Source organism: Theobroma umbraticum, unplaced genomic scaffold (assembly GCF_002168275.2).
Source record: "Theobroma umbraticum cultivar Fairchild unplaced genomic scaffold, ASM216827v3 scaffold_81.0, whole genome shotgun sequence".
Taxonomy (NCBI): domain Eukaryota; kingdom Viridiplantae; phylum Streptophyta; class Magnoliopsida; order Malvales; family Malvaceae; genus Theobroma; species Theobroma umbraticum.
Window position 1 is genome coordinate 1,549,544 of NW_018397268.1, and position 24,120 is coordinate 1,573,663.

The 24,120-nt window shown below is 33.5% G+C and overlaps 4 protein-coding genes across 4 annotated transcripts; 3 read left to right on the forward strand and 1 right to left on the reverse strand.

Annotated features, from left to right (window-relative positions):
- Window positions 1-5,111: 5,111 nt before the first annotated feature.
- Window positions 5,112-6,061, forward strand: LOC149526617 (protein phosphatase 2C 37-like). The gene is made up of 2 exons (XM_089785075.1): window positions 5,112-5,728; window positions 5,825-6,061. The coding sequence occupies exons 1-2, from the start codon at window positions 5,261-5,263 to the stop codon at window positions 6,059-6,061; spliced, it is 705 nt and encodes a 234-aa protein (XP_089641201.1). The 5' UTR covers window positions 5,112-5,260.
- LOC110425105 (protein phosphatase 2C 37) lies at window positions 6,004-6,947 on the forward strand. Its single transcript, XM_021439910.2, has 3 exons — window positions 6,004-6,142; window positions 6,223-6,328; window positions 6,419-6,947. The coding sequence occupies exons 2-3, from the start codon at window positions 6,313-6,315 to the stop codon at window positions 6,763-6,765; spliced, it is 363 nt and encodes a 120-aa protein (XP_021295585.2). The 5' UTR covers window positions 6,004-6,142; window positions 6,223-6,312; the 3' UTR covers window positions 6,766-6,947.
- Window positions 6,948-11,204: 4,257 nt separating this feature from the next.
- HESO1 (Nucleotidyltransferase family protein) lies at window positions 11,205-15,814 on the forward strand. The gene is made up of 9 exons (XM_021439644.2): window positions 11,205-11,661; window positions 12,153-12,317; window positions 13,186-13,350; window positions 13,562-13,740; window positions 13,823-13,918; window positions 14,310-14,379; window positions 14,649-14,773; window positions 14,924-15,034; window positions 15,115-15,814. The coding sequence occupies exons 2-9, from the start codon at window positions 12,179-12,181 to the stop codon at window positions 15,673-15,675; spliced, it is 1,446 nt and encodes a 481-aa protein (XP_021295319.1). The 5' UTR covers window positions 11,205-11,661; window positions 12,153-12,178; the 3' UTR covers window positions 15,676-15,814.
- Window positions 15,815-15,927: 113 nt separating this feature from the next.
- Window positions 15,928-21,347, reverse strand: LOC110424930 (S-adenosyl-L-methionine-dependent methyltransferases superfamily protein). Its single transcript, XM_021439643.1, has 9 exons — window positions 20,498-21,347; window positions 19,748-19,897; window positions 19,382-19,652; window positions 18,869-18,979; window positions 18,493-18,652; window positions 17,537-17,794; window positions 17,327-17,449; window positions 16,904-16,981; window positions 15,928-16,575 (listed from the first exon to the last, which is right to left on the reverse strand). The coding sequence occupies exons 1-9, from the start codon at window positions 21,185-21,187 to the stop codon at window positions 16,368-16,370; spliced, it is 2,049 nt and encodes a 682-aa protein (XP_021295318.1). The 5' UTR covers window positions 21,188-21,347; the 3' UTR covers window positions 15,928-16,367.
- Window positions 21,348-24,120: the final 2,773 nt, after the last annotated feature.

Sequence of the window (24,120 nt, forward strand, 5' to 3'; positions counted from 1 at the left end):
AGATGAAAATTGATACTCTGCTTAAACCAGGCCCCTTTCCTTTTATCTCATGGAATATTTGCTGTCTAGGATGCTTTACTAATAGCATATCATCAATTATTATAGTGAAATGACCATAGTAACTGCACATTAATGGTGGGGTCTTCCACGAATATGCGCTAATCTCCTCTCTTGCCAAGGGAATAGCTTTTGTCACAGAAGCTTACTTTTCTAAATTCTGATACTTGTTTAGTCGTACCATCAGCTGCCCTGGAGGTAGGGTTTCAGGTCTTTTATGATTGACAATAATTTGACTTGAGCCCAACAAACTAATAGTGTCGAACAAATAGTAATGAGTCTCAAATGCTCAATCACATGGCTCTTTTTCCTCTTGTTGCTGAGGATTCAAATCCTTTATACCCCACTCTGGGTGCTCTCCTTACATAATTCAGCATCCGTCCCACTTGTCTTTTCCTGATGATTTCATCTAATAAGTGCTAGTTTCTCCAAAAGATTTGATTTTCATCCCGTCATTCCTTTATGCAATGTGACTTCACCGATGCAATGTTGCAAAGCATTCTGTGGCCGTTCCTCTTAAATTAGTGACCATTAGTCACCAGGTATGTGGTGATGTATTGTTAATTTTGTCCATTTACTGCTGTTAGGCCCCATCTTCTAGTGTTACCAAGGTATACCTTTTCTTATCAAATTCTTCATGTAAAGAAACATCAAGTTTGGTGAAATCAATGGGAAAATTTGCTTCCTCAATTCTGCAAAAAGAACATAAAATTTTGCAGTTGAGGCATAGCTTGATTGTCTGCAGTAGACTTGATATTTTGAACACCAGCCAGATTTGTATTGTCAGATACTTCTCTAAAGCATGAACTGTGATGATATCTGACAGACTCACAGATTCTTTTATAATTCTGTCTTTGTCTTGCAGTTGCTTGAAAAAAAAGAATTCTTGGAAAATATCATCTCTCGAACCCCTCTTCAACGTGTTGGAGAACCAGAAGAAGTCTCATCCATGGTAGCATTCCTTTGCCTTCCTGCTTCTTCTTATATCACTGGACAGATTATTTCTGTCGATGGAGGATTAACAGTTAACGCTTTTAATCCCGGCATGAAACTAGATTGAAACAAAAACACCCCACCCTTCTCATCCTGATCTTCAGCATTAACACATGATCCTTCTCTTTGTTCTTATAAGCTCCTATGATCTTGTTAAATGGGTGACTATCTCCCCTCTCATTGTTCATTTCAATGGTGTGTTAACAATTTGTCATTGATAACTTTCATTTGCTTACAGCTTTTACCGCAACAAAAATGGCAAATTTCCTACACGAAAGTTTTCAACTTTCTACTTCAGCACATCATGCTCTTGCATTCAACCACTTGGTTATGAACAATCTTTGCATATTTTGGCTTTCGTTTTCAAAACCCAAATTGAAAATTTAAATAATATCAAGATCATTTCCTTCGAGATTGATTTGATTGTTGTTATTTGTCATCGTAACGTAAAAAAATGACAAAAAGCTCAATCTTTTATACTCTTTAAGATAAAAAATCAAATAAAATATCAAAAATTTTAAAACAAAAGGTCTAACCTTATTTGGTAGATAAAAAATGAGTAAAATATAAAATAAAATTCTAAAAAAAAAAAGGGGTTTGGGTAATCTTCCCAACATGTTGTCTCAAATGTCTAGAAATTTTGTGCCGTTAATGTCTATTTTAATGCTATGAAATTTTGTGACTGATAACATATGCAAATATCTTCTTATTATTGTATAACTATAAAACTGGGGACAGCCTAGCAGGAATGCCGTGAAGCTAACCTTTATAGAATGCATCAGCGGCACAGCAGCTGTTTCACCAAAATTAATGTTATTGCAGTTGCAACATCCGGGGAAACCTCAAAGAGAAGAAATAAAAATCTCTGACTGTCCTGTCTTTGGTTTGATCGAAACCCAAGGCTTTCCTAAGGGACAACACCTTTCAGCTCACGCCTTCCTGTCTACACGCTTACGATCAACCACCTAAACCTCAACGCACTCCAAAAATGATAGTTTGTATTTCTAGTGGTGAATTAAATTAATAAGATAATTAAATAAATAATAATAATTTTTTTATAAATATAAAAATATTTCGAGTCGGATTCGAATCTTAAAAATCTTATCCGAAACTACACTCAAGAACTTAAAAGGTCACCCGACCCATATAGACTTAACATTTTTAAAAAATTAAATAAATTTTAATTTTTTATTAAATTTAATTGAGTTATTTTTTATTTTAATTTAAATAATTTTTTATAATTAATTATTATTAATAAAAATATATTAATATAATATAATAACATAATCACCTATATTTTTTATGTTTCATGTTAGTGTTTTTTTATAAAAATAAAAATATATAAATTTAATTTCATAAAAAATAAAAATATATTTAAATTTTATTAAATAAATTAATGATTTTTTTAACTTAACCATAGATGAGAAAATAAAAGGGCAAATTAACTATGGTTAAGCTTAGAGCCTTTAAAAGAGGGGTTGAGGTTAGGTCGAGTAGGCTACTGAAAATGTAATGCTTTCTCTGTCACGTGGCACTGATCTTTTGAGGCGTCCCCTCATGCTTGCCAGCCAAAACCTTCTACGTGGCAATTTTTAATTGGTTGAAATTCCGCTGGTTGATCCCAGCCTTTATTTTTGTTTCTTTAATTGTGGTCTATGGCTCTAGGGTCTAGCTCCACGTTTTTTGTAGCATTTAAAAATACTAAAACGATGATTCAACTACACCGCTACACGTGTATTATGGTGGGGGGGGGTTCCATGTGATTATGTAAGAAAACAGGTCCTTCTCTGCAATATTCTTTATTTTTCTGGAATGGAATTGCATTTTTTATTCCAACCATGTTTGTTTGTTCTAAAATCTAATTTTTAACTTTAAAATTTAAACTATCTTTTTTTGTCTAACTATGAATACAACTATTTTAAAATACATGATTTCTAATCTTATAAAAATTTTAATTAGATTAATGTTTGTTTATCGAAGTTTCGATATCATTATCACATATATATCACATCAAGTATTTTTAAAAAATTAACAAGATACTTTAATCTTATATTCAGTATATAAAAAGATTATAAAAACTTATTAGTATAAGTGACATATATCACATTAGATTTAATTTTAAAAAAAGTAATTATCTCTTGATCAAAATAATAGTAAAACTAATTTAATTTAAATTTACTCATGCTAAGTATTTTCAGAGAAAGATAAACACAATAATAAAGACGTGAAAAAACGTACTGATCCCATGCCACTTGCACTTGATAAAGAAAATCAAATGAAATTCGTGTAAAAATGACATCATAACTTTTGAAACTAATGATGCATGCAATAATTAATAAATTTAGTGACTAAGTTAAGTATAATAAAATATTTTAGTATAATATGGGGGCTGATTGTGAGTTTTGGGAAAAGCCTAGGGGAAGGAGTGGAAATTAGGTAGGTGATGAAATTGCAAACAAGGCCGGCAGATTATAAAACTTTTTTAAGGCCAAGGGCATGCCCGAAACGTGTTAAAACGCCAGCAACGAGGGGAGGGGTTGGCGCACATTCGGATCCACATCAGCATAGGACACGTGTCGAATATTGGCTTTAGCGGAGCCTCAGATATTCTGCAAGGCTTCCACACGTGTCCAAAATTTTCTCTGTTACGTAGACGCTTTCATTGCACAACTTGGGCTAAACTAGCAGAATTTAGTAAAAGACAGACAGCCCCATTTTAGATTAATTATTCCCCTAATCGCAACCCCCAGGAGCGTAAGCTCACGCTCCTTCCATTGCTAATTTATTTTTTTGATTTAAAACCAAATCACAATTATGGAAAATGGATTAATGGTACTAGTATACTGGAAAAATTGTTTTATCATACATAAGAATTGAAAAATCAAAAAGTTAAAAGGAAAATAATTTGTTTCCATTTGTGTAATGACAACTTTATTATAAAATAACATATTCAATTATTTTTTATAAAAATAATTTAAAAAATCAAATATACAATAAACAAGAATTATGCTGCTTATTTTCTCTTCTCACCTTATATAAATAAATGTTAAATATGCAAGTTTAAGAACTTAAATTAATAAATGTTTATCATTTAGATAGGATATGTCTTGAAATTATAAATAAGTGTCTTCTTTCACTCAATAGATATGTTTTTTAAATTAAAAATATAAATCAATAATAAACAATATCAAAATTTATCTAACTTTGCATTAATGTGAGACTTCATTAAAAAAATTTTAAAGTTACAATAAATTCGGATCAAAATGAGTTCCTACATTGTTAATATTAAAAAATTTTAATTTCAAATAATCAATAAATACGAATGTATGAATGATGATAGATTAAGAAAACAAATAACAAGTAAAAAAAAATCATCTTTGTAATATTGAAATGATCACAAAAATTAAATTATATCATAAATCTACAAAGAAATGTTATAATATTTTAGATGAAAATTAACATAAATTATAAAGGCAATTACTACTGATGGAACAAATATTTAGTATCATTTTGGGAACTTTAAGATTTGTTGTTTTATTAAAGCATAATATAAAAATATAACAAGCAAACCAAAAACATCACTCTCCAAAAAGGCGTGTGGAGAGGCGAATCGAGCACAGAATCTCGTATTCCACGATTCCGCCACGTGGTGATATTTCTCATCAATTTCGGCCTTTTTCTAAAAAATCAAAAATAAATATAAAAAATAATTGAAAAAGCGATTAACAGGAAGTTTGAGCGGCAAAGCGGGGTCGTCCTTCTAAGGACCACATGCGTGTCAGAAAAGGATGGTTGTTTCAACTACTCGTGTTGCTCAATAATTGGGCCACGTATCCCACCCTGTAAAAGCAACTTACACGTGTCGTTTCCTCAACCGAATTTGATCTAAACGGACGGTGCTGATTACCTTCTTGTATTCAGTAAATCGACGTCACACCAACTGTAGTTGTCGGGTCCCGCTTGCCCGGGCCGGTGACGGGCAGTCTGCCCGAACTTAGGTTGTGGCCCCCAGGTGAAATTAGAGCTCCTGCCTCTCTGGGTACAAAAACTGCCCCCCCAGCCCTTTTAATGGGTCCTTTCCATTCAGTCCCAAAGGAAAAACCTCAATTCTTTTGCCCAAAAAAGCTTCTTCTTCAGTGAAAATCACTTTCGATTCTTTTTTTTGGTTCTTTTATTTTTTTGAAGAGAAATCGTTATAGTAATCAAACAAATGGCTGGAATTTGCTGTGGAGTTGTTGGAGAAAGCGAAGCGGCAACTCCGGTTGAGCCAACCTCAAGAGCTTCTCGCCGCCGGAGAATGGAGCTCCGGCCGTTTAAGTTAGTAGCCGATGCGGCCGTTCAATCACCGTTAGAAAACGGGCTGAAACGCCAGAAGGTCGAGCTCGATCTCTTACTCCCGCCTTCTCCCCGGGACTGCGATAACGCAGTTCAAAACTCAGATGCTAACAAGCTTAATGAAGGTGTAAATTGTAATGGAACAGTAAAATTAGAGAATGAAAATTCGGTAGAAGAAGAGAAGGGGTGGCCGAAGTTCGGGATGACTTCCGTTTGCGGAAGGCGACGAGATATGGAAGACGCCGTTTCGATTCACCCCTCGTTTTGTAAACAAAGTTATCAAGTACAAATTTCGTCGGATATTCACTTCTTCGGTGTGTTCGACGGACATGGCTGCTCTCATGTACTGAAAAATTTCCTTCGACTTTCAAATATTTGAAAAAATTTAAATTTATAATTCAGCTATAACTAACTCTGGTTTCTTTTTCCCGGTTTTTAGGTTGCGATGAAGTGTAGGGATCGGTTTCATGAGATAGTAAAAGAAGAAATCGAATCGTGGGGAGAAAAGGCGGTGGAATGGAAGCAGACGATGGAGAGAAGCTTTGAGAGGATGGATAAGGAAGTGCAAGAATGGACGGTGGACGCCAAGGAGAGTTCGAGTTGCCGCTGCGAACTTCAAACTCCACAGTGCGACTGTCGGATCCACCGCAGTGGTTGCTATTGTCACGCCGGATAAGATCATCGTTGCTAACTGCGGTGACTCCCGCGCTGTCTTTGCCGGAACGGAGCCGCTATCCCCCTCTCCTGCGATCACAAGGTAAGAGATTTTACTTTATTTTAAATTCCATGTACTTCCATTGAATATTTATTTAAATATTTATTTATTCTATGTGTCAGCCGAATCGACCCGATGAATTGCTTCGAATCCAAGAAGCTGGTGGAAGAGTAATTTACTGGGACGGGCCTCGAGTTCTCGGTGTTTTAGCCATGTCTAGAGCAATTGGTAAGTCAAAACCAAATTTCTCTTTATTTCTAATTAATTTTTATTTTTCAAAATCTGTCTCTAATTGTTATTTTTAATTTTAATTTTTAGGTGATAATTATTTAAAACCATTCGTCATACCGGACCCTGAGGTGACGATAACGGAGAGAAAATGCGAAGACGAGTGTTTGATCATGGCGAGCGACGGCCTGTGGGATGTGGTGACAAATGATACAGCATGTGGGGTGGCGCGCATGTGCTTACGCGCACAAAAGCCGCCATCACCGCCAGGGTCACCGGGCAGCGAGGCCGCGGTGAGAGGTGGCGCAGCCGAGAGCTCGGATAAGGCGTGTTGGGATGCTTCCATATTGTTAACGAAGTTGGCCTTGGCTAGGCATAGCACGGATAACGTTAGCGTCGTCGTTGTTGATTTGAAGAAAAATCAGCAACTACAGTAATAAAGAATTATAGAGACTAATATTAACCGAAAAAAAAAAGTATTAAATGAAAAAAATACGTAGCACTTTTTTCTCTATTTTTGGGAAATTGTAAGATGTAGAGGTTCAATTTCCTTCTTGATTGGGATATCAAATTGAAGGAAAAGAAAAGAAAATATAAATCTTATTTTATCTTTTTTTTTCTGATTTTGTTCAATGTTAAAATATTTTGGTAATTAATTTTTTAGATTATCACCCAAAAAAGAAAATTATTCTAAAGATAAGTTCGTTTAAGTAGGAATTAATTATAATTGATAACATTTAAATGTCATTCAACCCAAATAAAGGTTGGGACATGGGAGTCGACTAAGTTTGACCATAATATGCTTTAATTAACTTAATTTAATCATCGGTTTGACTTAATAACCTAGTTAATACTTTATTCCCGTTAATTTACAGAACTTTGTTTCTCACCATCCATTTGGGTAGTCAAATTCACATCACTTTATCTTTTCAACCTAAGGAAGAAATAAACTAATAATTTGTTTATTTAAAAAGAATTAAAACTATTTATGTTTTGATTCCCTATTGATAAATATATTAATTTATAAATAGATAAATAAAAGTATTATATAATAGCATTGCATCAAATTTATGTAATATACTATTTTTATCAAATTCAAGATAATAATATATTAATGATATTTTTTAAGCAAATAAGATATATGAGTATCAAGTAAGGGTAATTTGATAATATATGGATATTAATGCACTCCAGTTCATGTGTCGAGTATTCTTGAGATTATATTCGAACTCGAAATAAATAGTAAACTTTCAACTCGATTCGGATATCTGCGAGTACTCCATTCATAGCTGACTAAGGATTGACTGACATTTTTTTTTTAATTTTGAAGAGGAAGGAAATAGCGAATAGAAATAAAACCCTAGGAGAAGGAGGGGCTCAACTTGGTTGATGATAAGTAGTAATGGCAAGCTGCTTTAGGGCAGATTGATTTTCCATGGGGTTCCCACCAAATCCTGTTTTCATTTGATTCTCTATTTCCTTGGACAAGATGATAATTGTGGGTGCTCACGAGGCATCAATCCAATTGGGTTATAACACGTGGCCTTTGGTCTGGAAGATGTGGCTTAAGGCATCACAATCCCCTTTGCTGGCGTAGATTTGGTTTAGATTTGATGTTGATGGCAACATGGAATTTGCCGTGGGATTGTCTCTCTCTCTCTCTCTCTCTCTATCTATCTATCTTTTGGGAACCTCCTTTCCATTCAAAAATGATTTATATTATATTTTATGTGAAAAAATTTTAATTTTTTTATTATATTTAAAGAAGTTTTCTTAATTTATATTCAAATAAGATTATAATTTTAACAAAGTATTAATTAATATAATAAGACTCAATATTAATGATATTTTTTAATAAATAAATTTACCATAAACTAATATTTTATATTTTAATATAATAAATTTGTAGAAAAGTCTACTTATAAGTTTAATTCTCATCCAATCTCTTCTTACTGATATCGGATACTGGATTCATAATATTTTTTTTATTAATATAAAATATATGATATTGTATTTCAACAAATTATTATATAACTTTCACTAAAAGAGAAGAACTTAATGAGCTCAATTCTAATATCTTTTATAAAAGTTTTATAATAATAAATTTTAATATCATTCATCACGAATTCATATTTTTAACATAAAATATTAATTATTTATTTTTTAAAAAATATTTTTATTTAAAATGTAATAATTCAGAAACTTTTTTATATATATATATTTAAGCTTATAAAAAATTTGACAACAATGCCACGCACATGGCATGTATCATGGGAAAGACTTATCATTGGTCGGCCACTTGCGATCTAATCGTCGATTTATCTTAATCCTACGTACCGTACACGTGTCTCTCGTCTGTACGACGTATTATTAATCGTAATCATGATTGTAATTACAATGTCGATCATGATTCATAGCTTTGAATTTTGCATTGAAAGGCCACCATGATACAAGAGACAACCTCAACCGTTCGATCAAAATATAGATGCAAATTGCAATAAAAAGTGAAATTCCTTATGACCAAGGATAATATTTGTTTAATCTAATTGGAGTGGTAAAAATCAAGTAAATCAGATATTTAACAATATTTAATTTTTTTTCCCTCTTCAAAAAGGAAGGGCTACGATTCCTCAGTCTGCTACAATAGGCAGCTTGAAAAAGGTCATGAATTTGTAGTCAATAAAGAGATTTAGTAAGATTTGGACATTGAGCAATGCAGTGCACTTTTGATTTTTCTCTCCATGTTGCACGATGTTTAGTCGTACAATGAATATTGAATACCATTTAACGATATTTGATTTTCATTTTATGTCTAAATACTGTATGTAAAACATAAAAATGAATTATGTTTGACCAAAGATTGTTGGGTAGTGTTTACTTTTCTTATTAGGATTGCTTCTTTTTTTTTTTTTGGCTGATTTAAGGTTAAAATTCTTTATTGCCATTAATTATTAGTGTTCTGATGAAATATATAAAGCTAGAGCCAGGCAACCAGGTCAAATTCTGAAATACAGAAGCCCTTGCCATGGGACATCCAGAGAAGAATAAAATTAGAAGAAACTGGATGACAGCATTAACAAAGTTCAGAGTAGATGGAAGGGTGATAGATTTGGCTGAAAATTCTAGTGTTTGATGCTGGAATTGACGAGGAATTATAGAGGGTTTTTGGTGCTATATGTCATAAACTTACTGGCTGATGCTGCATGAATTATTGTGGGGGGAATATGCATTCAATACACCAAAAAATGCCACGGTATCAGATTCCCGCAATGTGGGATGAACTAGGGACATTTTCTCTATTGCAACCATGGTTTCCTGGTCCTTCCGCAATCAAAAGAAATATGGTAGTCGATTTTAGCCCATTGAATTTGTATGGTTGGTAAATGACCACCATGGCTAGTGAAAACATTGACCATTTGTGACTTGTTTAACTTGTTTCTGATACTGGAATGGATTAGAACAGTCTGTAACAGGATAACTTTCCCAAATCTTTTATTGGTCAGGCAACCAATTTCTGATATATATATATATATATATATATATGCGCTGCTTTAGAGCATGAGAATAACTGGATGGCAGTGGCAGCCTGCTGGACAGAGCTGATCCATCAAGCCGAAAGAAAAAGATAAAAAGAGAAAGCCCACTATTGGTAAGTTTGTGCCAAAACTGATGGGTCAAAACATGATAGGCTTGTTGGAATTTGCTGGGGGTATATTCCTGATAAAATATTACAACCCTTTTCATCACATTTCAGCTTTGTTCAATGAACCGTGTTTCAGGGAATGGGTTGTTTCAGTGTTTGAGGACATCATACGATCCATTCTTAGTATTTCAGTCCTTACTTTTCCTTTTGATCTCCCCAATGCAGTAGTTCTTCAGGTTCCTACTTTCCCTGCATGGTTTTTTGTCTGTTATATATGTGAGTAAGAACCTGAAGAATGCTTTCAATTTGATAGATGTGTCACCAAATCTAAAATGTTTTAGATTGGATACTGGCCTTGAAAATTCAACAGCTTTTCTTTTCCGTGGCAAGCATTGCTGCATCATTCATGAACCACAATATTTATTGATTCATTCTTCCTGGGGACCGTACAAAGCCAATGTACCTCACACAAAAACGAATAGAACAAAGGAAGGAAAGAGATTACTTGGCCTTGAACACGACAGGCAACAGCAACCAACCAAAGTGAAAGCAGTGCAGCAAAATCAAAACAGACCAAAGATTTGGAAAGGGAAGAGAATTTTCTGATTTCATTGAGTTATATAAGACAGAAATTGACTGACCAGGCAGAAAAATAAAACACTCCCCTGGCAAGTCTAAAAGCCTTGCAATCAGTTCATATTGCCATGTTAGTCGAAAGACAAATCACCTACATCTACCCTGTGAATTGAGCTCACTTCAGATGTTAGTATTCCTTGAGCTAGGCACCAATTATAGAAAAGAAATTTGATAATACTTATTTTTGTATCAAATTTTTGTTTTGTTGTGGAAATTGCATAGGGGTCTTCATGTTGTTGTTTTGCAAATTTGTGGATCAAATGACCAAATTTACTTTCTTCTTCCCATTCTCATATTTGGAGTGTTAAGGGTATAACAATGACTTTGATACAAACAAAGGCTTCTCCATTGCAATATCCCAATGTCTACTTCGTAAAGACAGTGCCCTTCCTCTTTCTACTCTAGTGTGTTGTACCCCAAGCTTGTTCAATTCACCTCTTTTTTCTCTGCCAAAAGCCCATGAAAGCTTTGGAAACCAAACTATATATCAAAATTCAAATCAAACCCAAGGTAGTGTCAAAAGTTGAGGTCTTGATCCAACAAGGACTGAGAAAAAAAACCCAACTTTTGTACCTTCCCTCTATCTTTCCTACTCAGCAACGCACAATCATTGACTCTTGACTCATGTGAAAGATTATTCCTCAGACTCTCATCAGTCAGTCTCTCTGTGTCTCTCTCTCTCCACTGGTCTTGTCCCCCATTTTTCACTTTCCCGCTTGTCCTCCCAATCGTTCTTTCATTTCGAAAAAGTAAATAATAAAAAAGATAACCTCTTCCATAAGGAAACCAAGCCCCAATAAAGAAAACAACTTTTTTTTTCCTGTATAAACACTACTGAATTCAGAAATAACGTATATACAAAGTCCTAATCTTTAATTTTAAAACAATAATGACATATGGCAATGTGAAATATTTCTGGGTGTTGTCTCTTTTAATTGGCCTTTTTTGAGTGTGCAGCTTCCTTCAAAATCTGATGGAGAAACAATTCACTCAAACAAAGAAAAACCCAAGAAGTTCAGGATAAAAGGGAGTTGATTTTCCTAGATTTTTTAAGGTAAATTCTCTAATTTTTTAAATTTTGTTGCTTATTTATGCCTTTTAAGTGTTTGTTTAAATGACTGGGGGTCAAAATTAGTATTATTTTAATTAAAATAATTGATTTTGATTGGTTGGGTTTAATCAAAATTTCTTTTTCATTATGAAATCTATATTCTTTTCGAATTTACACTTTTAATGTACTGCAAGTTGCATTTATCTAATTTCTTATATTATTAGTTGTACATTTGACTCAACTTGATTTGTCCATGCCTGAATTTTCTATATAATGTGATAATTAAGTCAATAAAGGTGTCCTATTTTTTTTTCTAAAGATATAGATTTTTTAATTTATTTTGTTTTGGATTAGATGACTTTTTGTTACATATGGTCTTTAACTATCTGAATAATTCTCATATTCTTATTGCCATTGATCTTTTGAGGGCTTCTTTTTATATATTTCAATGATAACCTTTGAGTTTTCTTAAAAGAACAAATTTGTGTTATCAGTGATATTGTTATATAGCAAAACAGAGATGAATTCATATAGTCAAGTGGAGTCAACTCTCCAGGAAGTACTTGAAGTGATCAAGCCCTTGCATGAGGATTGTGTCACGCGGCTTAAGATCATTAACGAATTGCGCGAAGTTGTTCAATCTATGGAAAGTTTAAGAGGTAATTTGTATGTTACTTTTAAATGGTGATGTCTAGTTCTTTATTTTGCTTGATCCATGTAAATGCTAATAGAGATTTTCAATAATTTGTCTACGAAGATATGAATAAAATATATATGCAGGCTTATTGAATGCAATTGGCTATAGAAATACTACATTTTGCATTCCATGATGAATCAAAGAATGCCGCCTTCTGTTGGAATGTTGCAAACAATTGCAAAAGGGAAATCATTTCAACTTATACAAGCTTCAAAATGTTCTCCTTTACCAGAGGGGCTAACGAGTGAACATGTTTCTGCTGCCTACATTTACTATGAAATAAGAAATATTCTCATGGAGGAGAAATTGGCTTCCTGGAGAATATTTAGATGATAATGGTTCTTTTTTCCCTTCTCTTTTGATCTGAAAGTGGCCTTTCATAAGTGGCTTAAACAAGGTCCATTTCTCGGAATGGTTGTTTGACATTTTCCCATCACGATGGAATTAGCAGGCCATAATCAGTTCAGCTAAGAAGCACCAGATTCCAGTTTTGGAGTGGAAGGATCAACCTTACATGGTACCTTTGGACTTTTTTTTTTTTTTCTAAAAAAAACCCAGGTTTGGAAGGTGAGATTTTTCTGCAAGTATGACATGTAAACTTGATTAGAAAAAAAAAGGTCCAGCAATTACCCCCATTTCCTATCTTTCACTTAGGGAGAAAAGGAATTGTCTGGCCTCTTGAAAAGATACATGACATGAACAAGCCTTCTCTTCGTTTTCTTTTGGCATATCATTTCTGAATTTCTAGCTGATTATGGCACTGAAAATTTTCATCGGTTAAAGAGTTCGGTGATAACAATGTGTATTCTTGGCATAACTGGTGGAAACAGGTGCAACCGTGGAGCCATTTGGATCATTTGTGTCTAATCTCTTCACAAGGTGGGGAGACTTGGACATTTCTATTGAGTTACCTTATGGTTCATATGTTTCATCTGCCGGAAAGAAACGCAAACAGACTCTACTTGGTGAATTACATAGAGCTTTGAAACAAAAAGGTGATTTAGTATAATTTTCATGCTTTCATGTTCTTGTTAAAACATATGGGCTTTGTTCATCTCATATCATCCTTGAACATGCATGCGTAAGAGGGGAGTAAAGAAAGTTTTTTTTGGAGAGGTTTGTGGGTGGCTGTACATTGCTATTCTTTAAGTTTGATTGTTCACTATAGAGAGTGCGTCTATTTATCAAGACAACATTTATCTGCAGATGGATGGCAGAGATTACAATTTATTCCCCATGCAAGAGTTCCCATCTTGAAAATTGAGAGCAGATGGCAGAACATCTCTTGTGATATTTCCATCGATAATCTGCAGGGCCAAATAAAGTCCAAATTCTTGTTTTGGCTCAATGAGATAGATGGGCGCTTTCGTGAGATGGTTTTACTGGTATATCTTATGACAACCAACACTTCCTGTTGTGGAGAAGAACATTTCTGATATCTCGTGTTTGCCATTCATGTTTGTGCAGGTCAAGGAGTGGGCCAGTGCTAATGGTATCAATAATCCAAAGACTGGGACATTCAACTCATATTCCCTCAGTTTGCTGGTTATCTTCCATTTTCAGGTGGCTTTTATAATTGTTTCTGGTATCAATCATAGGAAAAGTTGTAGAAGGAAGTGATTTATTAATACATCCAAAAGTGGTTTAGGTGCATCTGGTTTGCTTATAAGAGTCATAAAACCAAATCAACTGTTGCTAACATTCTGTTGCATTTGCATACCTTCCCATCCTAATAAAAATCAATTGTTTTACTTAAGAATACTGTTGTCATCTTTGTATTCCATCAGTCTGACCCCAATGTTACCCCCTTTTTTGAGTATTTTTCTGGCAATAGGTTATAGAAAGTTCTCCTTGTCTGCTTATACTCGTTTGTATTTCTTGGTTTTTCCATTGGTGTAATATTGGCCATATTTCTTATTCGTTAATCGTTGCATTTGTTTTCTATTTCTTGCAGACATGTGCACCTGCAATTTTTCCTCCTTTAAAAGATATATATCCACGTAATGTTGTTACTGATCTCACAGGTATTTTGATCTTTAATCTTAGCTAAGTCAGCAAAATACGGAGAAAGGCCTAAGCTGAGATTCTTTCCAAAAATTTTATTGGATTTTCTTGTTTATTTGCTCTTTCAGATTAGTGGTCCAAATGAAGGTGTTGGATCTTGGTAGTGTTTGATTGAAATTAAGCTCAGTCAGTCAGTTAAAATATATGCTGCAATGTGAACTTTTTAGCAGGGGTTTTATGTAAAGAAAAATTAATAATATTATTTGATAGGAATTGTTCTCTGATGCAGGTGTCAGAGCTGATGCAGAGAGAAGTATAGCACAAGTATGTTCTTCTAACATTGCCAGGTTTAAATCAGGCAGAACCATAAATCGAAGTTCTTTGTCTGAGTTGTTCATTTCCTTCATTGCAAAGGTATTGGTTCCTGTTATGTTCATCTATCTTGCCTGTTGATGCCATGGGACATAATATTCATAAACATTTATGACAATAAATCCCCTAAACCAGTTCTCCATGGGAGCACCGAACTGGTTATTTATGCTAAATTTATAAATATCTGTGCAGTTTTCAGACATAAATTCGAAGGCCTCGGAGATGGGAATCTGCACATTTACGGGACAGTGGGAGTATATAACAAACAATATGAGATGGTTGCCCCGGACTTATGCAATATTTGTAATTCTCTCTCTCTCTCTCTAGTGCTTTTGCAATCCATCATGGCTTCAACAATGATGAAAATAATAACTCTTGTTTAGGTCGAGGATCCTTTTGAACAGCCAGAAAATGCTTCAAGAGCCGTCAATCAGAAACAACTGATACAGATAGCTGAAGCATTTGAGACAACTCGGTGTATGCTCATCTCAGCCAATCTGGCCCAAAGTACTCTCCTCCCTACATTAGTCAGGCCGAAAACATTCCGATTTATTGTAAAACAACAGTCTGTCAGTTCCTCAAGCTACAATGGTGGGCACTACCCAAATACACGCCCACAGGTGCACCAGGCTGTGCATTCACCTTTGCAAATGCAGCAGCACCAGTACAGGATCTCAAGGCCCTCAACCTCGCAAATGCAGCATAATCAAGCTCAGATGATGCCCTCAACCTCAAGAGTACAATCTCAATTTCCCAAAACAAGGGTGGAAAATAGACCCAGGCCACCACATCAGTATCAGAAGTTGACACCCTCAGTCTCACAAGTGCAAGCTCAGTTGCAGAGAGCGAGGCCGGAAAGTTCTTCTGGCAGTTTTGCCACTCGAAGGCCTGTCCAGCTAAAACATAATCAAGGGCAGATGTGGAGACTTAAATCTGATAAATAGACTGTATGGCTTGAAACTTCGGTATTTTGGCTGAAGAAGAAAGGGTTAAAATTATATGTATAGTCTGTGAAGTTTGACTCCATTTTCAATGTGAACAATGTCCTCAAACCTAAAACTATTTTCGTTGCATACCTTCAGTTAGCATATCATCAAGTGTAGTATTTCATTGACAAGTGAAATATAACCGTGAAATATCTTAGCTGCATCATGCTGGATTAACATACCAAAGACCAAGAGGGAAAAGAATCACCATAATCAAAATATTCGAACAGGGGAATAGAGATTACTTTTAACTTAAAAAATTAACATTTTCCTGTATCATTCCAATGAAATAAAATAAAAATAAAATAAATGATCCTACAACTGCCCTGAATAAAACAAAATCTTGCCTAGTATCAAAATATATGTTACATTTAAGTTACAGAAGGAGCTGAAAGATATCAGGCTTCCCTTCATATCTGGCTTTATCTTCCTGTAGCAGGCTTCTCACCCACTGTAAGAATTTGATGTCCCCTGGTCAATGAATGAACAATTTAATCCTCTACGTGGCAGTTGAAATTTCAATAATCGTCCTGTTTTCTTTTACACTGGAATGACCGTGCACAAGAGACAATTAGCCTGTCTAATTAGCTTTTCAATTCGCATTGGTTAACACCAACTATATGCAACTTGAGTTTTTAGTTTCCATTGGTTCAACCACGAAGTAGGCGCTTGTCACATGTCAAGATCCTGTAACTTGCATGAGGACCCTCAGATGTATCACGTAGAGATGGGTGCCAACCCATGGCTTTTGCGATATCTTGAAGTTCATCCATAACATCAAGAGAATCACGGATGTATACTCGTCCACCAGGTCTCAATATCCGATCCATTTCAAGCATGATTGTGGACATATTACATCTGATATAAAAGTAAGAATAATTAAATTAGCAATAACCCAACCACACCTAACCATTTATTAAACATTTTGCCTTGTAATAAAACTCCCAAATCATACAGAGTGAGAATGCACCTATCCCAATCCCGCCCATCTTTTCTTCCTATAATATAAGTACTTCTTGGACCTTGAATATTTATTGTCAAAGAAAAAAGAACACTGAATTCACCACTGAAAGTGGTGAATGGAATCTTCTGTTTGGAGCAAAAATCAATGTCTCAACATGATCAGAACTACAATTATCAACTAGCTGAGAAAAATTAGACCACATATCAAGGAATTAAGGTGTACCTTTTCCTCTCAGTTGAGAAGAGGCCAGCTGCATGCAAGAAATCATAGGTCCTTGGGTATGTATCAAATGGTTCACACCTGATATAAATCAGACACAACTTAGTTTATAACTCAGTTCAAGACTGGTAACGACAATAACATAGAGTTTAGACTACCTCAGCATCATATGCCTATATGATGACTGAGTAACCAACAGATATTAAACACACAACATTTTGAAACTCGGAAATGGTTAAACCAAAGTAATCCAAAAACTAAGAAAAAGAGAAAGCGGGAAGGAAGGATTTATTTGACAGTGTAGATAAATATTCCAAGATCCAAGTAATGATTTAAAAATCATCAATGAAATGTACAGCCATTTGTAATCCAATCCTATCAACTGTGCAGAATTTCCTGATTGGAATTATGGTAAAGAAAAAGTACCAATCATGCATGACCCCTATTAATCCACGATCATAAATAACAGGCAAGGTATTGGGCCCACTAACAGGGACCACATTTAGAACCCACGCATCAAGTTGATTGTCAATTAAGGCTGCTGCAAATCTGCACAAAAATACATAAACCATAGATTTGAGAAATACTGTAACAAGTGTCTTAATGGTACTGTGCAAGACTGGGTTAATAAAATACCCTCCAAAGCCAGCTCTCATGTCCAATATATTTCTCAGTTTAAACTTCTTCCAATGTAGAGCACGGACATAGCTTGCCACTATTTCATTCCAGTATTTTGATTCTGCCTTGAAAAGCTCTTTCCTAGCTATGTAGGAATCAATTTGTATGCTCTGCAGCCTGTCAGGTGGAGTTTGCAGACGAGCAGGCCAAGGAACAACATTGGCACCATATCCGTTCTCAGGAAGTCGACTGATGCATGCTTTCAGATCAACATACCTGAAAGATTATCCAGCGATCCTGTGACTAAGTAATTTGAAACACTCACATCAGCCAGAAAGAAAATTTAGATACACGCCCTTAAGTCTGGAAGACCTAAATAATCAGCAAAGGGTCCTAAGGCCTACAACAAGGACAAGAAAAATCAACTCCAAATTTCAGAACAGGTTTGCAGAATAATCCAGGGAGACTGATGAAGTTATATACAAATGAATTCGACATCATGTTACTGATGAAAGCCATCAGAAATGTAATCAACATTCTTCAAGCATGTTTACACAGATTTTGGCACAGATAAACCCAGAGAAATAACTCCGCAGCTTTCATGAATAGAAAAGTGAAATCATGCCAGTGGTCAATTTCATACTGTTGTTAGTCAATAAAAATAACAATGCTCGAATTCACTATTAGGCAGAACTCCAATACATTTTCAAAAAAAGCAATGATATGCACAAATCTTTCAAGCAACAGATAGTTTCCTATTCTATTATATAGTACATATCATTAAAAGCAATGTACAAAATTGCAAGGACAAGTATCCAGAACTCCAAGCACACAATTATATGGTTGCCAATGCTTCGTGCATCTTCTGATGCAGGGAATAAGGACATATATAACTAAACATCAGCCGCGGCAGTTTGATGATACTATTCCATTAAGCATAATTTTTCAAATAAAAGGCCAAGTGGCAAACATACCAAACATTATCTGGGTCATCATCTGGATCACACAAAGGAGGACTGGTCCCAGTTTCACGGCTTAAATAGCAGCTGTTATTAAAGGGTTTCTGCCATATTGCAATATATCCTTCCTTCTTTACAAGGTTCCAGCAGAGGTTAGTAGTAAGGTCAAGCATCTCTGTAAAAAAGATCAGAAAACAATTATTACAGAAAATCTAATATATAATTTCCTAAAAACTGCTAGACAGCACATTTGGTTAAACGATCATGAGACAAACAGAATAAATGCTCAACCAGGATGAAAGGAAAATGTTAGCATGACTTAAATTTGAACTTGCAAGTGCATAATGAGTGCTGGACATGCTTAACATGAATTTTAGGTCAGTAGTTATACCTTTCCACTGTTCCTCAAGGGCTTCTTCGTGCTTGTAAACTGGCTGTGCTGCCCAAGCAAAATATCCACCAGCCCTAAGCATTCTATTCACCTCAAGGAGCAAAATTCCATCTTCATTACAAAGCATAAGAAAGGAAGTATGTGATCAGAAGATATCCCACAAGTTGATTTTAGGACAGTAAATGAAGAAAACATGAAAAATGAATATCCTAGAAACATATGTTGAAAAATAAATATTTTTAATGAACTATAAACAAGAAAGGGGAAAAAGTGTTTTTGTGTTTAAAAAGAAAAAGAAGGTTTCAGCAAAGAGAAAGGAAACCAGTGTCAAGAAAGAACTTCCTCTCTGGAAAAGGGAAAGAAAGACAAGATCACAAAAGAATGAGCATAAATGTTGCCAAAGCCCAAAGTTAATGTGGAGATGATATTTGGAATATGTACAAAAACTATGAATCAGTTCTAAGTATTTTTGCTACCAAAAATAACTAGATAAGACATGAGCCAAAAGTTTACCATCACGAGTCCAATTGATACGACATCTAGAACAATGTATTAAATCAAAGGCTTGACTTGGGTAAAGTAGGCGGCGAGTTACAAATGCAGCCACCATTGCAGGCACTCCACGCTCAAGTGCAAATTGAATCTGGTTTTCATGGACATCTTTCGGAGCTATTGACATGGTTATAACATTCCGAGATAGCAAATATGCACCGAAACTTGCCACACCACATCCAACATCCAGAACAACTCGAATATGATTACCAAATGTAATCTCAGGGACCATCTGGGTAGACAGATCAGAACTAGATCATCAAAAACAAAATGCAGAGACCAAATTGCTTGGATATCTTCATGCATCATATAAACGTTTAAAATAACCTTAGAAATCTGATCCAGGTATTGGTCCGCCCCATGTATGAACTGTGTACCACCTCCAGGAAACTTGAATTTATCTTTTGCTCTCGCAATCCAATTTTGACCACCTTTGTCATCTACTAGACGCGTATGAGGAACATTGCTGAACCATACCTACCCATTGAAGCAGTATATCCTATTAAACAACTAGGTATGCTACCAATAAGAGAAAGAATAAACCAACAACAAGAACTACTTCAAAACAAACCTTCAAGTAACCAAAAGTACTTCCAAAAGCACAAAAAGAAAAATAAGGGCAAAAGCGAAAAGAAAACACTAGGAATTTCTTTTCCTCTAATCCGTCATCAATAAAAGGGGAAAAAAAAAAATCAAAACCACCAAAATATAACACTCCAAATTTCATATACTCTCTATTTCTCTGCTTCTCAGCAACTGAACTTAGCTCCACCAAACAAAGCTTGCATCCCAATTCTCAAACCAAAAAACAAGTTAAGCCTGACTACATTTATTCATTCTTCTCGACCTAGGCTGTACTCCTCATAAAGATCTAAAGATGTCAAATCCTTTCTAAACACTCAGATGAAAAAGAAATACTCATATGTATTTCACGGAGCTGAGCCCAAGTAACTTCACCCAGTTTCACCCATACTAATTAACAACCAAATAAAGAATAAAGAACGCAGAATACACAAAAAAATCCAATATTCCATTTCCTTTTCGATATATATTTCAAAATTAAACAAAACGCTTTACCTCATCACGGCTCCTAGGCCACGGGATCGGAGGCTTGTACCCTTTCGGAGCCGGAACCAAGCAAGTTAATCCTTTTCCTTTCTCCGGACAATGCCGTTCAAATCTCTCCCCTCTGTGCGTCGATTTAAGCCTCTTAATGGCTTCCACGTTATCCAAACAGGGTATATACTCTCTCATATTCTCTTTACAAAGCCCAAACTTCTTAACCCTAAACGTAACTCTAACAGCCTCCTTCTCCGTTTCCGCCTCAATCTCCGTTCCGTTCCCCCAATTCTCCACCAAATCCGGGTCGAACTCCCCGATCTCAAACTCATCCGACATCGTCCCATTCTCATCCACGATCCCGTAACTCTTGATCCGATCCGGCGGAGGAGGTGCAGCTGGCTCCGACACCGACACCAAGTTTTCTTTGCTGTTAACTGAACCCGCTGGTTTCGGTTCGGTTTCCGGTTCGGTGGTGTTAATGAGAGCAGATATGTTGAATTCTTTATTAAGATTAGGAGAATAAGCAATGGTAGCCAAAGACGGCGTCGTTCCAGTAGGCGATTGGCGGGAGAAGAAGATGAGCTGGCGGGAACCGTCGGACCAGTGTTTCCCTAAGTAAAAGAAAGAAACGGATATGAAAATGAAGGCCGAGAATTTGATCGCTGTTGGGCTCTTGAGGAAATCGACATTGCCGAGAAGTTTCATCGTCGAAACCTATAAACGACGGCAATCGGTGGCGGTGCAGCAGGAGATCTGCGGGTGTCGTCTCTGAATCTGAGAGAATCTACCACAGACTACAGTGGCATTTTTGTTATTTCGGGGATGGGGAAAAACGGGAATCGGAGGGACTGTGGAGAGGGTATGAAGTAACAGAATTTTGGATAGCTGGAAATATTTCAATGGTTATGTATATTGGCTAACCTCCCCTGGCGGTGAATGGAAAATTTACCTTTTCCCCCCTTTTTTTTCAACTTATTTTAAACTACATTCCTATTTTTGGTAATTGATGACATAAAATAAAATGAAAATAGTAGGTATAAAAGGAAGAAACCAAATATGTTTTCGTATATTAATTATATATATAGGAACATAATGCTCAAAAAAAATTTAAATTATTTTAAAAATTTTAAATAAATTTTTATTTTTTATTACATTCAATTATATCTAATATAATTAATGATTAATTAATTATTATTAACTAGTATTATTTCTTATTTAATATTTACATGATACTAATATGATGTTAATGCAGAGGATGAAAAATGTTATGTGATTATGTTATCATGCTAAATTAATATCTCACATCATCATCAATTATGAGATATTAATATGTTACATTAACATCACATTATATAAAATAATAGATGATATTTTAATTAAGTTAATTATTAATTTAAAGAGTTATTTGATTCAAAATAAAAACATAAAAACTTGCTTAGTAATAAAAATATAAAGATTTATTTAAATTTTTTTAAATATTATGTCATATGTATTTAATTTAGTAATTGATACCTAATTCTTAATATAAAAAGCAAGATTTGAATTTTTTTCCTTAAATTAAAAAACACACTTTTACATTCATATTGTTAATAATTTAAATTTGATTTTTTTACTTAGTTTACAATTAAAGATATATGTTGTATATTATGAGTTACTTAATTTACCCTTTTAGTACTTAAGTTTTTTTTTTACTTTTTTTCTATTACCAAAATTAATTGTTTTAATAAAAAAAGTTTAAATTAAAATAGATTTTTATGAAAGTTTCAAGTAAATCTTTATAACTAAATCCATTCAAAAACATATCCCTAACAACCAACCTTTCTTTTAATGGAAAAACAAAACAAACGATTAATTTATGAATTAAAATAATTATGATTAATTAATCGGATAATCTTTATTCCAATGGATTATGGAGGGTAATATTTTATCATCTAAAGGAAAGAATAATCGGGTAAAAAACAAAAAAAGGAAAAAGTCGGCAGCAATGCTTGGCAAGTGGTAGGATTATAGCCTGAAAGCACGGATATTATGTGTTATCCTGGATCACCCATCCATTTGGCACATTTTAATTAAATCGGTTTAATTAGCGGGAATTCAATGCACTGTTTGCTTATTTTCAAAATTTTCCTTTTAAAAATAAAAAAAAATTTAAAGTCCCAATCTTTTACTTTATTTTTTAATTAATAATCATATATTTAGTCTACATTATTCTAAAAATATGTGCTTTTATTTTTGGGATCAATGACGTGCTTAAATGTAATTTAAAAAATAAAAAAATAACTGTAAATTTTGCTCAAAGTTGAGCTTACATATATTTTTTTTTTCATTAATTTTTTGTTATGTACTAAAATTAATATATATTATCTTAATTATATAAAGTAAATTGCTAAGTTTGGTTCTAGGCATTAAGTGATATTAACTCAGCTACCAAAACTACTACAAAATCAAAATAATTCATAACATCAAATATTAAATTAGAGATATTTATGTCTTCTAATTTAAAAATAATATTTAAGACAATTATAAATTATTCAAAAAATTTTAAATAAATTTTTTTATTACATTTAAATAAATCCATATACTTTTATTTTGAATCATATAAATTTTTTTATATCACATGCTATGTTGATATGTCATATTGAAAAATGACGTGATCTACTGATATGATATAATATAATAGGCGTTTTTCATCATCCGCATTAACATCGTGTTAATTTAAAATGACAAATGGTATTTCAATTAATGATAATTAATTAATTATTGATTATACAAAACTTATTTGATCAAAGTAAAAAGTATTTATAAAAGCTTATTTGGTGGTATTTCAACTTATGACTAATTAATACAAATATTAATTATAAAAATTTATTTTATCAAAATAAAAGTATAAGAATTTGATTGAATGTAATAGAAAAAAAAATATTTGATTTTTTTATTTTTTGAATATTATGTCTTTAATTTTTTTATTTTTTAAAAAAAATTTCCCTTTTCTTAAAAAATCTACCAACATGTTCTCTATATATATAAACCAATTCGGTTAACTGCATTTATATATATACAAATATTTGTTGTCAAATGCAACAGTATTTAGTTTTTATTTATTTTAAAATAAAAATTACATATACAATGCAGAAGTTTGATTCCTATAAAATAAGTGTAATATTAATTTATAAATAAAATTTATTGAATACAATTAGAATTTTTATCAATTTGGATAAAATTTATTAATATTTAAAATAAAAAATTTAGAAATATAATGTTAATCAAAAATTTTCAACGTCCATACTTTTATGCATCTTTTATATACAACAAAATAATATTCACACTCCATTTATTTAATGTTTTTATTATTTATTATTTGTTTTTTTATAAAAACTGAAGAAAAAGCAAAAAGCAAATAACAAAATATAAAAAAACAAATAGCAGCATCAATAAAATAGAATTTTAATTAATAATATCACCTGAAAATCAAATAAAATAATTAAAATAATATATATAATTTACTTCCTTACAAATTATTAAGTATTAAATTCCAAATTTTATTATTTAAATTATTTTTCTGATTTAATTATTAAAAAATATTTTTTCATTTGAAAATGAAGGTTATAAAACCAAATTTCATACAATAAAAATATAGA